General features: G+C 48.3%; 1 protein-coding gene across 1 annotated transcript in view; it reads right to left on the bottom strand.

Annotated features, from left to right (window-relative positions):
• LOC140206210 (proteasome subunit alpha type-6-like) overlaps positions 1-2755 on the bottom strand; it is a 47537-nt gene extending 44782 nt beyond the window's left edge. The window contains exon 1 of the mRNA XM_072274522.1: positions 2640-2755. Coding sequence (XP_072130623.1) covers positions 2640-2715 — 76 coding nt within the window. The 5' untranslated portion in view covers positions 2716-2755. The remainder of the gene's footprint in view (positions 1-2639) is intronic.
• Between the last annotated feature and the right edge of the window lie 11774 nt (positions 2756-14529).

The raw sequence follows: 14529 nt of genomic DNA, 5'->3' as shown, positions 1-14529 counted from the left end.
GCGTCTTAGAAAGGGTCCCGGCCCAGTGCTCCAAGAAGGAGTCCCGGCTCTGTACCCAAGGGCCTAACCAAGCGGAGTCCAAGAGCCGAGCCTAGCTTAGTCCAACAGCCAAGTCCTGCCCTGGAGTTCCACGTCCAGCCCAGGAGTCCCTCACCCGGTGCTGGAGTTCCCTCACCAGGTGCTGGAGTCCCTCGTCTAGTCCAAGCCTCATCCAAGAATCTCGTCTAGTCCAAGCCACGTTCAAGAACCTCGTCCTGTCCAAGTCAAGGCTTTGTGTTCTCGTCCTGTCCATGTGCCTCGTCCTGTGCAGGAGTTCCACGTCCAGTCCTGTAGCCACGTCTTGTCCTCGCCTAGATCCAGGGTCTGAGCCCGAGTCTAGACCCAGGTTCCGGGTCCTTGTCCAGTCTCTGGCTTGGAGTCCTAGCCCAGGCTCCTAGTTCCAAGTTCCTTGTCCTGGTCCCGCTTTCCTAGTCTTAGTCCTAGCCCAGGCCCAGTGTCCTTGTCTTGTCCAGGGCCTGTGTCCACGTCCAGCGTCATTTCTTCCTGACTCCCCTTGCTTTCTCGATAAACCTAATCCTGTTCCTAGTACTTCAGTTCCTGCGTCTTGCATTTAGGACCGCCATCAACGCCCATCTAATAACACATCAGGGACCCCTACTACCCAGTACATGCTCTCTTCTCGCTGCTGCCATCGGGAAGGCGTTACGGGAACCAACGAACTCGCACCACTGGGTTCAGGAACAGTTACTACCCCTCAAGCATCAGGCTGTTACCAGGGGATAACCACTCAAATTCACTTGCCCCATCACTGAATTGCCCCCACTCACTTTCACGCACCCTTCATCTCATGTTCTCGATATTTATTGCCCTTTTATTTATTATGAATTTGCTTGGGTCTTTTTGTTGCTTCTTTGCATCTACTTTGAACGCCCGGAACAAAATGAATCTCAGAGTTGTATATATACTTTGATAATATACGATATCATATACTTTCTGACGAACAGACCCCAATCAGTTAAGTCAGACAACCTCTCCTCCTCCACTCTCACGCTGAACACCAGCGTGCCGCAAGGCTGTGTGCTGAGCTCTCTTCTGTACTCCCTATTCACCTATGACTGCGTTCCTGTATATGGTTCTAACTCTATAATCAAGTTCGCAGACGACACCACAGTGGTTGGTCTGATCAGAGGGGATGATGAGACGGCCTACAGGGACGAGGTCCAGCACCTGGCTGCGTGGTGTGCCGACAACAACCTGACCCTTAACATCCAGAAGACCAAGGAGATCATTGTGGACTTCAGGCGTGCTAGAAGTCACACTCACGTCCCCATCTACATTAACGGAACTGGAGTAGAGCGTGTATCAAGTTTCAAGTTCCTTGGTGTCCACATTTCTGAGATCTCACCTGGTCCCTGAACTCCTCCATCCTGATCAAAGAGGTGCAACAGCGCCTTTATTTCCTGCGGAGCATGAAGAAAGCTCACCTCTGTCCCAGGATACTTACGGATTTTTACCGCTGTACCATTGAGAGCATACTCACCAACTGCATCTCAGTGTGGTATGGCAATTGTCCCATATTGGACCACAAAGCACTCCAGCGTGTGGTGAAAACTGCCCAGTGGATTATCAGCACCCAATTGCTCACCATTGAGAACATCTACCATAAACGCTGCCTGGGCGGGGTGAAAAGCATTATCAGGGATGCACCTCACCCTAACCATGGACTTTTTACTCTCCTCCCATCCGGTAGGCGCTACAGGAGCCTCCACTCCCGCACCAGTAGGCACAGGAAGAGCTTCTTCCCTGAGGCTGTGACACTGCTGAACCTCACATCACAGCGCTAAGCAGTATTGCACCCAGTTTGTACTGTCTCAGTACTTTTATATCTGTGTGCTGTAGCAGTTTTATTCGCAGTTATTTTGTAAATAACGTTATCGTTTGCATTTCTGGTCAGGTGCTAACTGCATTTCATTGGCTTTGTATCTGTACTCGGCACAACGACAATAAAGTTGAATCTAATCTAATCTAATAATACGTTGACTTTGAACTCTGAACAACCCAGTCAGCCACACTTGACCAATAAGAAATTGATAGAAAATTGTAAGAAGCATCTTTATTTCTTAGGTTGTTTTCTTGGGGGGGAAAGTCCCTTGCTTTTTGGGGAGTCATCGACGTGTGTCCTGTTAACAAATTTATTCTGGCGGAATGTGGGGATTTCCAGTTTTGCTGACTGCGGTAACACTCTTTAGCTAAATCACGGAAGAAGAACAAAACCCCGGTTTAAATATTGGTTTAATATACAACATTTAAATAACTTCATCCAATGCACTGAAGTTATTCTTAGAAAAATTTCAAACCTTAAAAATAAAGTGATACTCAAAAAGGGTCCGTTTCTGATTCGAAAGTTGATGTTAATCATTCAAATACCCCCGTCAATCAAAATGAAACCCCGCCTACTCACCATTCGATTGGAGGATGCGCAGGGATTACACCATCTGATTGGACAGCCGCGCTGTCAATAGTGAATGCGGCCGCTGATGGACGTGGCGAAAAGAAGACGGCGGTAAAGGATGGCAGGGACTGGCGCGATTTCGGAGCAGAATTGCGGACAGAAGAATCGCATTGCAAATATGACTGACCTACTTGGTAGAGCCTCCCTTCGGGAGAGAAGATGGTGATGTGACGGTCGAAGCCGGCGCTCGAACCACGGCTCATCTTTACAGCGAAAACGGAGAAATGTGCACTTTTACTTTCGGTTTCATAAACAAAAAAAAACCAGGAAATAAAGTGCTAAACAATTGGACTGATTCGATGTAAGATATCAAATCCTTGTATTCCTGGGGTCTATTTTCAGCGATAAGGAGAAACACACAGCATATACTGGAAATCTAACATAAAAATCAGAAAATGGCAGAAATGGACACGGCTGGTTATATGAGATGGGTTCCAAATATTACAAAGTAAAATTTATTATCATGACACCACATACAAACCTGAGATTCTTTTTCCTGCGGGCGTACTTAGAAAAACCTATAGAACATAGTTTCTATAGTTTAAGTTTCATGTGGAATATTTTGGAGGATCAAGAACCAAGAACAGTAATTGTAAACAGGATCAATGGACAACAAACTCTGAAAATGCAGTTATAAATAAATAGCAATAAATAATGAGAGCATGAAATAACAAGATAAAGTGACCTTAAAGTGAGACCATGGGTCGTGGGAATGAGTGTAGTTATCCCCTTCTGTTCAGGAGCCTGGTGGGTGAGGTAACTCTTCTTGAACCTGGTGGTGCCAGTCCTGAGGCACCTGCACCTTCCATCTCACAAAATACTCTGCAGGTGCTGGGGTCAAAGCAACACGCACAACACGCTGGAGGAACTCAGCAGGTCGGGCAGCATCCGTGGAAAAGATCGGTCGATGTTTCGGGCCGGAACCCTTCGTCAGGACTGCAGAGGGAAGGGGCAGAGGCCCTATAAAGAAGGTGGGGGGAGGGTGGGAAGGAGAAGGCTGGTAGGTTCCAGGTGAAAAACCAGTAAGGGGAAAGATAAAGGGGTGGGGGAAGGGAGTCAGGGAGGTGATAGGCAGGAAAGGTGAAGAAAGAATAGGGGAAAACACAATGGGTAGTAGAAGGAGGCGGAACCAAGAGGGAGGTGGTAGGCAGGGAGGGAGGGGGCAGAGTGACATAGGGATAGGGGAAGGGAAGGGGAGGGAATTACCGGAAGTTGGAGAATGCTATGTTCATACCAAGGGGCTGGAGACTACCTAGACGGTATATGAGGTGTTGCTCCTCCAACCTGAGTTTAGCCTCATCATGGCAGTAGAGGAGGCCATGTATGGACGTATCTGAATGGGAGTGGGGAGCAGAGTTGAAGTGGGTGGCTACTAGGAGATCCTGTCTGTTTTGGCGGACGGAGCGGAGGTGCTCAACGAAGCTGTCCCCCAATCTGATGTAGAGGAGGCCGCACCGGGAGCACCGGATGCAATAGATGACCCTAACAGACTCACAAGTGAAGTGTTGCCTCACCTGGAAGGACTGTTTGGGGCCCTGAATGGTAGCAAGAGAGGAGGTGTAGGGACAGGTGTAGCACTTGCGCTTACAGGGATAAGTGCTGGGTGGGAGATCCGTGGGGAGGGACGTGTAGACCAGGGAGTCGCAGGGGGACCGATCCCTGTGGAAAGCAGAGAGGGGTGGAGAGGGAAAGACGTGCTTAGTGGTGGGGTCCTGTTGAAGGTGGCGGAAGTTGCGGAGGATAATGTGCTGGATCTGGAGGCTGGTGGGGTGGTAGGTGAGGACAAGGGGAACTCTGTCACTGTTGTGGTGTTGGAAGGATGGGGTGAGGGCCGAAGTGTGGGAAATGGAGGACATGCAGGTGAGGGCATCATTACTGACAGCAGAAGGGAAACCACGATCCTTAAAGAAAGAGGACATTTGAGATGTTCTGGAACGGAAAGCCTCATCCTGGGAGCAGATGCGGTGGTGACAGAGGAACTAGGAATAGGGAATAGCATTTTTTCATGTGACAAGGTGGGAAGAGGTATAGTCGAGGTAGTTATGAGAGTCAGTGGGCTTATAGAAGATGTCAGTGGACAGTCTGTCTCCAGAGATGGAGACCGAGAGATTGAGAAAGGGGAGAGAAGTTCAGAGATGGACCAAGTGATTTTGAGGTCTGGGTGGAAGTTAGAAGCAATTTCGATGAAATTGACGAACTCAGCATGGGTGCAAGAAGCAGCACCAATGTAGTCATCAGTGTAGTGAAGGAAAAGTTGGGGAGCAGTACCAGTATAGGTTTGGAGCACAGACTGTTCCACATAACCAACGAAGAGGCAGGCATAGCTGGGGCCCATGCGAGTGCCCATAGCTACACCCTTAGTCTGAAGAAAGTAGGAAGAGCCAAAACAGAAGTTATTAAGTGTGAGTACCAGTTCTGCCAACTGGAGGAGGGTTGTGGTGATGGGGAACTGGTGAGGTCTATTGTCCAGGAAGTAGCGGAGGGCTTTGAGGCCTTCTTGATGGGGAATGGAAGTGTATAAGGATTGGATATCCATAAAAAGTACTGAGACAGTACAATATGGCTGCAATACTGCTTAGTGCTGTGATGTGAGGTTCAGCAGGGTCACAGCCTCAGGGAAGAAGCTCCTCCTGTGCCTGCTGGTGTGGGAGCGGAGGCTCCTGCAGCACCTACCGGATGGGAGGAGAGTAAAAAGTCCATGGTTAGGGTGAGATGCATCCTTGATAATGCTTTTCGCCCTGCCCAGGCAGCGTTTACGGTAATGTTCTCAATGGTGGGCAATTGGGTGCTGATAATCCACTGAGCAGTTTTCACCACACGCTGGAGTGCTTTGCGGTCTGATACGGGACAATTGCCATACCACACTGAGATGCAGTTGGTGTGTATGCTCTCAATGGTACAGCGGTAAAAATCCGTCAGTATCCTGGGACAGGGGTGAGCTTTCTTGATGCTCCGCAGCAAATAAAGGGCCCCTACCCCCTCCTTCTTCAGTCCTGATGAAGGGTTCCGGCCCGAAACATTGACTGTTTGTTTCCACAGATGCTGCCCGACCTGCTGAGTTCCTCCAGTGTGTTGTGCGTGTTGCTTTGACCCCTGCATCTGCAGAGTATTTTGTGTTTAAGATGCTGCAAAGTCTCTTCAAGGTATGCCTACCCTGAAGAAGTTTAAATCCTCTCTTCGACGGGAGTTCAGTGAAACCCTCTCTCACTGCTCCCTCTCTGTGATCTCCGCCTCTCTCCGACTCTTTGACCAGATCCTGACCCAGACCCGCTACCACAGCCACGTCTCCTTCCTGGGAACGTGTCTTGGCTGCCATCTTGTACAGCAGGGATTCCAGCTCTGGCTCCAGGCCTCCCAGTTTGGGCCCAGCGAAGGTCCCAGGTACCTCTGTTTCATTGACGACTGCTCCCGCCGGATTCTCCGCGCCACACTCACTGCCATGCGAAGATACCTATGGGCCCTGTCCCTCTGTCTGCCACCACTCCGGGCCTCGCTCTCCACCATCTGCCATGGACCTCTCCTACACATCATTCTCCACCGGATCCACGCCTCCAACCGCCGTTTCTTCTCCTTCCTTGCGTCCAAGAAGGACAACAAGCTCACCCACTTGGAGCCCACGACAATGATCAGCTCCAGCCTGGACCCCGACCCCTTGGACCTCGACTTCTCAGGCCTTCGGCAGGCCGAAGACCCATCCGCCTCTGGCTCTGACCCCGACTGGAACCACGGCCTCCCGGACATGGGCGCCAGACCTCCCTGCGGGCCATGGACTCGCTCACCTCCGACTCCGACCTCAGCTCTGGGGCCCTGCAGGCTACAGGCTCCGCCACCCCCAGCTCTGGATCCAGCTTGGACCGAGATCCCGACCCTCTCCGGACTGGGAATTCTCTTACTGCCACTGGATTCCCCCACTACCCTCTTTCCTCCCTGTGACTCCCAACCTTCCCTCTACCCCTCATCCCCCTCCATTCCTCTGATCCACCACCCTCCCCTAACAATGCTCTCCCTGAACATCCCAACACCCCTGTCCCTCGTGAGACCTCCCACTCTTCACCCTCCTCCGAACCCAGCCCCAACCCTTGCCGTGTCTTCACCATCCCCTCTGACCTTCCCCTCTCTGAGGCAGAACGTTCTGTCCTTAGCAAGGGCCTCACTTTTGTCCCCCTCCATCCACACCTCAGTGAGTTCCGTGCCCGCCATGACGCTGAACTCTTCTTCCGTCGCCCACATCTCCGAGCCTACTTTTTTGCAAAGGATTCCCCTCCCCCTACTGATGACTCCTTCTCCTGTCTTCAACCCTCCTCCTCCTCCTGGACACCCCGCCCGGGCCTTCTACCTGCACTCGATCTCTTCATCTCCAACTGTCGCCGAGACATCAACCATCTCAACTTCACCACTCCTCTCTCCTGTTCCAACCTCACTCCCTGAGAACACACTGCCGTCCACTCTCTCCGTACTAATCCCAACCTCACCATCAAACCCGCTGACAAAGGTGGTGCTGTTGTAGTCTGGCAGATGGACTTCTACCTCACTGAGGCCAAAAGGCAGCTCTCTGACACCTCCTCTTACTTACCCCTGGAACAGAACCCACCAAAAAACATCAAACCATTGTCTCCCGTACCATCACCGCCCTTATCAACTCCGGAGACCTTCCATCCTCAGCCACAAAACTCATAATTCCCACACCCCGTACCGCTCGGTTTTACCTCCTCCCCAAGATCCACAAGCCTGACTGTCCCGGTAGACCCATAGCTTCTGCCTGCTCCTGTCCAACTGAACTTGTATCTGCCTATCTGGACTCCATTTTGTCACCCATAGTTCAGTCCCTCCCCACCTTCTTCCAGGATACATCTCATGCCCTCCACCTCTTCAATAACTTCCAGTTCCCCGGTCCTGACTGCTTCATTTTCACTATGGATGTCCAATCCTTAAACACCTCCATTCCCCATCAAGAAGGCCTCAAAGCCCTCCGCTACTTCCTGGACAATAGACCTCACCAGTTCCCCACCACCACCACCCTCTTCCAGTTGGCGGAACTGGTTCTCACACTCAATAACTTCTCTTTTGGCTCTTCCCACTTTCTTCAGACTAAGGGTTTAGCTATGGGAACTTGCATGGGCCCCAGCTATGCCTGCCTCTTTGTTGGTTATGTGGAACGGTCTGTGCTCCAAACCTATTCTGGTACTGCTCCCCAACTTTTCCTTCAGTACATTGACGACTACATTGGTGCTGTTTCCTGCAACATGCTGAGCTCGTCAATTTCATCGACTTTACTTCTAACTTCCACCCAGCCCTCAAATTCACTTGGTCCATCTCGGACACTTCCCTCCCCTTTCTCGATCTCCCGGTCTCCATCTCAGGAGACAGACGGTCCACTGACATCTTCTACAAGCCCACTGACTCTCATAACTACCTCGACTATACCTCTTCCCACTCCGCCACATGCAAAAATGCCATTCACTATTCCCAGTTCCTCTGTCTCTGTCGCATCTGCTCCTAGGATGAGGCTTTCCATTCCAGGACATCTCAAATGTCCTCTTTCTTTAAGGATCGTGGTTTCCCTTCTACCGTCATCAATGATGCCCTCACCCGCATCTCCTCCATTTCCCACACTTTGGCCATCACCCCATCCTCCTGTCACCACAACAGGGACAGAGTTCCCCTGGTCCTCACCTACCACCCCACCAGCCTCTGGATCCAGCATATTATCCTCCACAACTTCTGTCATCTTCAACAGGACCCCACCACTAAGCACATCTTTCCCGCTCCACCCCTCTCCGCTTTCCACAGGGATCGGTCCCTCCGTGACTCCCTGGTCCACACGTCCCTCCCTACGGATCTCCCACCTGGCACTTATCCCTGTAAGCGCAAGTGCTACACCTGTCCCTACACCTCCTCTCTTGCCACCATTCAGGGCCCCAAACAGTACTTCCAAGTGAGGCAACACTTCACTTGTGAGTCTGTTGGGGTCATCTATTGCATCCAGTGTTCCCGGTGCGGCCTCCTCTACATCGGTGAAACCTGACGCAGATTGGGGGGCAACTTCATCGAGCACCTCCACTTCGTCCGCCTCAACAGACAGGAATTGACAATAAAATGGACTGGTCAAAGAGCACTGAGGCTGTCTACAAGAAGGGTCAGAGCCGTCTCTATTTCCTGAGGAGACTGAGGTCCTTTAACATCTGTCGGACGATGCTGAGGGTGTTCTACGAGTCTGTGGTGGCCAGTGCGATCATGTTTGCTGTTGTGTGCTGGGGCGGCAGGCTGAGGGTAGCAGACACCAACAGAATCAACAAACTCATTCGTAAGGCCAGTGATGTTGTGGGGATGGAACTGGACTCTCTCATGGTGGTGTCTGAAAAGAGGATGCTGTCCAAGTTGCATGCCATCTTGGTCAATGTCTCCCATCCACTACATACTGTACTGGTTGGGCAAAGGAGTACATTCAGCCAGAGACTCATTCCACCGAGATGCAACACAGAGCGTCATAGGAGGTCATTCCTGCCTGTGGCCATCAAACTTTACAACTCCTCCCTTGGAGGGTCAGACACCCTGAGCCAATAGGCTGGTCCTGGATTTATTTCCATCTGGCATAATTTACATATTATTATTTAATTATTTATGGTTTTATATTGCTATATTTATACTCTATTCTTGGTTGGTGCAACTGTAATGAAAACCAATTTCCCTCGGGATCAATGAAGTATGTCTATCTATCTGTCTCCTGGTTGACACCCACTGCTTCCCATTTCCATTCAGATATGCCCATACATGGCCTCCTCTACTGCCATGATGAGGCTAAACTCAGGTTGGAGGAGTAACACCTCATATACTGTCTAGGTAGTCTCCAGCCCCTTGGTATGAACATAGAATTCTCCAACTTCCGGTAATTCCCTCCCTCTCCTGTCCCCTATCCCTATATCACTCTGCCCCCTCCCCCAGCTGCCTATCACCTCCCTCATGGTTCCGCCTCCTTCTACTACCCATTGTGTTTTCCCCTATTCCTTCTTCACCTTTCCTGCCTATCACCTCCCTGCTTCCCTCCCCCACCCCTTTATCTTTCCCCTTACTGGTTTTTCACCTGGAACCTACCAGCCTTCTCCTTCCCACCCTCCCCCCACCTTCTTTATAGAGCCTCTGCCTATACAGTCCTGACGAAGGGTTCCGGCCCGAAATGTCGACTGATCTTTTCCACTGATGCTGTCCGACGTGCTGAGTTCCTCCAGCGTGTTGTGAGTGTTGCACCTTCTAGCTGATGGCAGCAGTGAGAAAAGAGCATGGGTTGGGTGGTGAGAATCTTTGATGATGGATGTTGCTTTCCTAAGGCAACATTTCATGTCGATGTGCTCAATGTTTGGGAGGTTTTATCTGTGTTGGACTGGACGAAACGCTAAAGTCTGTAGGTTTTCTGCTCAAAGGCGTTGGTGTTCCCATACCAGGAAGTAACGCAGCCAGTCAGCACACTTTCTACCACACATCTACAAAAGTTCGCAAGGTTTTTGATGACATGCCAGATCTCCTGATGTGCCTTCTTTGCAATTACATTTATATGATGGGCACAGAACAGGTCTTCTGAGAGAGTGACACCAGGAAGTTAAACTTACTGACCTTCTCCACCTCTGATCCTACGATAATTACTGGCTTGTGGACCTCTGGATTTCCTCTCCTGAAATCCACCATCAGTTAATTGGTTTTATTGACATTGAGTGAGAGGTTGTTGTTATTACGCCACCCAGCCAAGTTTTCAGTCTCCCTCCTGTATGCTGATTCGCTTCATCATCATCTTTGATAGAGTCCACAAAGGGCATCATCAGCAAACTTGTATTTGGTGTTGGAGTTGTACTTGGCCACACAGTCACAGGTGTAAAGTGAGTAGAGCAGGGGCTAAGCACACATCCCTATTGTGTTTCTGTGCAGACGGAGCTGAGGCGCTCTCTTGTTGATGGAGATTTTTGAGCTGTGGTGCTCCTGTGCAGATGTGGTATTCTGATGCTGATGGAGATAGTGTATCTGTGTACTCCGATGGTAATTGTAGAAGTGTGGTGTTCCTGCATTGATGGAGACTGTGGAGCTCTGGTGTTTCTCTGTTGATGGAGATGTGGTGTTTCTACGCAGATGGAGATTGTGAAGTTGTGAAGCCCCGTGCTGATGCAGAGAGTGGAGCTGATTTACTCCTGTGCAGATGGACATTGTGGAGATGTTGTGCTTCTGTGTTGATGGAAATTGTGGTGCTGTGAAGCACCTATGCTGAATACAATTGTGGATCTGTGCTGATGGAGATTGTGGAGCTGTGGCTCTCTTGTGCCAATGGAGAATTTGGAATGTGAAGCTCCTGTGATGATGGAGATAGTGGAACTGATTTGCTCGTGTACTGATGAAGATTGTGGAAATATGCAGCTCCTCCACTGATGGAAATTGTGGAGCTGTGGTCTTCCTGTGGTCATATAACCATTACAGTACAGAAACATGCCATCTTGGCCCTTGTAGTCCGTGCCAAACTCTTATTCTCACCTAGTCTCACTGACCTGCACTCAGCCCATAACCCTCTATTCATTTCCTGTCCATATAGCTGTCCAATTTAACTTTAAACGACAACATCGAACCTGCCTCAACCACTTCTGCTGGAAGCTCATTCCACACAGCTACCACTCTGAGTATAGAAGTTCCTCCTCATGTTACCCCTAAACTTTTGCCCTTTAACTCTTAACTCATGTCCTCTTGTTTGAATCTCCCCCACGCTCAGTGGAAAAAGCCTATCCACGTCAACTCTATCTATCCCCCTCATAATTTTAAATACCTCTATCAAGTCCCCCCTCAACCTTCTACGTTCCAGAGAATAAAGACCCAACTTGTTCAACCTTTCTCTGTAACTTAGGTGATGAAACCCAGGTAACATTCTAGTAAATCTTCTCTGTACTCTCTCTATTTTGTTGACATCTTTCCTATAATTCGGTGACCAGAACTATACACAATACTCTGAATTTGGCCTCACCAATGCCTTGTACAATTTCAACATTACATCCCAACTCCTATACTTAATTGTCTGATTTATAAAGGCCAGCATACAAAAAGCTTTCTTCACCACCCTATCCACATGAGATTCCACCTTCAGGGAACTATGCACCATTACTCCTAGATCCCTCTGTTCTAAAGCATTCTTTAATGCCCCACCATTTACCATGTATGTCCTATTTTGATTAGTTCTATCAAAATGTAACACCTCACATTTTTCAGCATTAAACTCCATCTGCCATCTTTCAGCCCACTCTTCTAACTGGCCTAAATCTCTCTGCAAGCTTTGAAAACCTACCTCATCATCCACAACTCCACCTATCTTAGTATCATCTGCATACTTACTCATTCAATTTACCACCCCATCATCCAGATCATTAATGTATATGACAAACAACATTGGACCCAGTACAGATCCCTGAGGCACACCACTAGTCACCGGCCTTCAATCTGACAAACGGTAATCCACCACCACTCTCTGGTGTCTCCCATCCAGCCACTGCTGAATCCATTTTACTACTGCCATATTAATACCTAATGATTGAACCTTCCAAACCAACGTTCCATGTGGAACCTTGTCAAAGGCCTTACTGAAGTCCATATAGACAACATCCACCGCTTTACCCTCGTCAACTTTCCTAGTAACCTCTTCAAAAAATTCAATAAGATTTGTCAAACATGACCTTCCACGCACAAATCCATGTTGACTATTTCTGATCAGACCCTGTCCATCCAGATAATTATATATACCATCTCTAAGAATACTTTCCATTACTTTACCCATCACTGATGTCAAACTTACAGGCCGATAATTGCTAGGTTTACTCTTAGAACCCTTTTTAAACAATGGAACAACATGAGCAATACGCCAATCCTCCGGCACTATTCCCGTTTCTAATGACATTTGAAATATTTCTGTCAGAGCCCCTGCTATTTCCACACTAACTTCCCTCAAGGTCCTAGGGAATATCCTGTCAGGACCTGGAGACTTATCCACTTTTATATTCCTTAAAAGCTCCAGTACTTCCTCTTCTTTAATCATCATAGTTTCCATAACTTCCCTACCTGTTTCCCTTACCTTACACAATTCAATACCCTTCTCCTTAGTGAATACTGAAGAAAAGAAATTGTTCAAAATCTCCCCCATCTCTTTTCGTTCCTCACATAGCTGTCCACTCTGATTCTCTAAGTGACCAATTTTATCCCTCACTATCCTTTTGCTATTAATATAACTGTAGAAACCCTTGGGATTTATTTTCACCTTACTTGCCAAAGCAACCTTGTGTCTTCTTTTAGTTTTTCTAATTTCTTTCTTAAAATTCTTTTTACATTCTTTATATTCCTCGAGCACCTCATTTACTCCATGCTGCTTATATTTATTGTAGATATCTCTCTTTTTCCGAACCAAGTTTCCAATATCCCTTGAAAACCATGGCTCTCTCAAATGTTTAAACTTTCCTTTCAACCTAACAGGAACATAAAGATTCTGTACTCCCAACATTTCACCTTTAAATGACCTCCATTTCTCTATTACATTCTTCCCATAAAACAAATTGTCCCAATCCACTCCTCCTAAATCCTTTCACATCTCCTCAAAGTTAGCCTTTCGCCAATCAAAAATTTCAAACCTGGGTCCAGCCCTATCCTTCTCCATAATTATATTGAAACTAATAGCATTGTGATCACTGTCCCGAAGCGCTCCCCAACACAAACCTCCGTCACCTGACCTATCTCATTCCCTAACAGGAGATCCAATGCTGCCCCTTCTCTCGTTGTTAGCTCTACATATTGCTGCAAAAAACAATCCTGCACACATTTTACAAACTCCAAATCATCCAGCCCTTTTACAGTATGGGCTTCCCAGTCTAAGCGTGGAAAATTAAAATCTCCCACAATCACAACTTTGTGCTTACTACAAATATCTGCTATCTCCCTACAAATTTGCTCCTCCAATTCTTGCTCCCCATTTGGTGGTCTATAATATACCGCCATAAGAGTTACTACACCTTTCCCATTCCTCAATTCCACCCAAATAGCCTCCCTAGACGAGCCCTCTAATCTATCCTGCCGGAGAACCGTTGTAATATTTTCTCTGACAAGCAATGCAACACCTCCCCCTCTTGCCCCTCCAATTCTATCACACCTGAAGCAATTAAATCCAGGAATATTTAGTCATAGTCATACTCTATTGATCCCGGGGGAAATTGCTTTTCGTTACAGTTGCACCATAAATAATAAATAGTAATAGAACCATAAATAGTTAAATAGTAATATGTAAATTATGAAATAAGTCCAGGACCAGCCTATTGGGTCAGGATGTCTGACCCTCCAAGGGAGGAGTTGTAAAGTTTGATGGCCACAGGCAGGAATGACTTCCTGTGACGCTCTGTGCTGCATCTCGGTGGAATGAGTCTCTGGCTGAATGTACTCCTGTGCCCACCCAGTACATTATGTAGTGGATGGGAGACATTGATCAAGATGGCATGCAACTTAGACAGCATCCTCTTTTCAGACACCACCGTCAGAGAGTCCAGTTCCATCCCCACAACATCACTGGCCTTATGAATGAGTTAGTTGATTCTGTTGGTGTCTGCTACCCTCAGCCTGCTGCCCCAGCACACAACAGCAAACATGATAACAATGGCCACCGCAGACTCGCAGAACATCCTCAGCATCGTCCGGCAGATGTTAAAGGACCTCAGTCTCCTCAGGAAATAGAGACGGCTCTGACCCTTCTTGTAGACAGCCTCAGTGTTCTTTGACCAGTCCAGTTTATTGTCAATTTGTATCCCCAGGTATTTGTAATCCTCCACTATGTCCACACTGACCCCCTGGATGGAAACAGGGGTCACCGGTACCTTAGCTCTACTCAGGTCTACCACCAGCTCCTTAGTTTTTTTCACATTAAGCTGCAGATAATTCTGCTCACACCATGTGATAAAGTTTCCTACTGTAGCCCTGTACTCAACCTCATCTCCCTTGCTGATGCATCTAACTATGGCAGA

This window comes from Mobula birostris, chromosome 12 (genome assembly GCF_030028105.1).
Source record: "Mobula birostris isolate sMobBir1 chromosome 12, sMobBir1.hap1, whole genome shotgun sequence".
In the NCBI taxonomy this organism is placed as follows: domain Eukaryota; kingdom Metazoa; phylum Chordata; class Chondrichthyes; order Myliobatiformes; family Myliobatidae; genus Mobula; species Mobula birostris.
The sequence above is the reverse complement of the archived record's forward strand: the minus strand, read 5'-3'. Positions and strand labels throughout refer to the sequence as shown.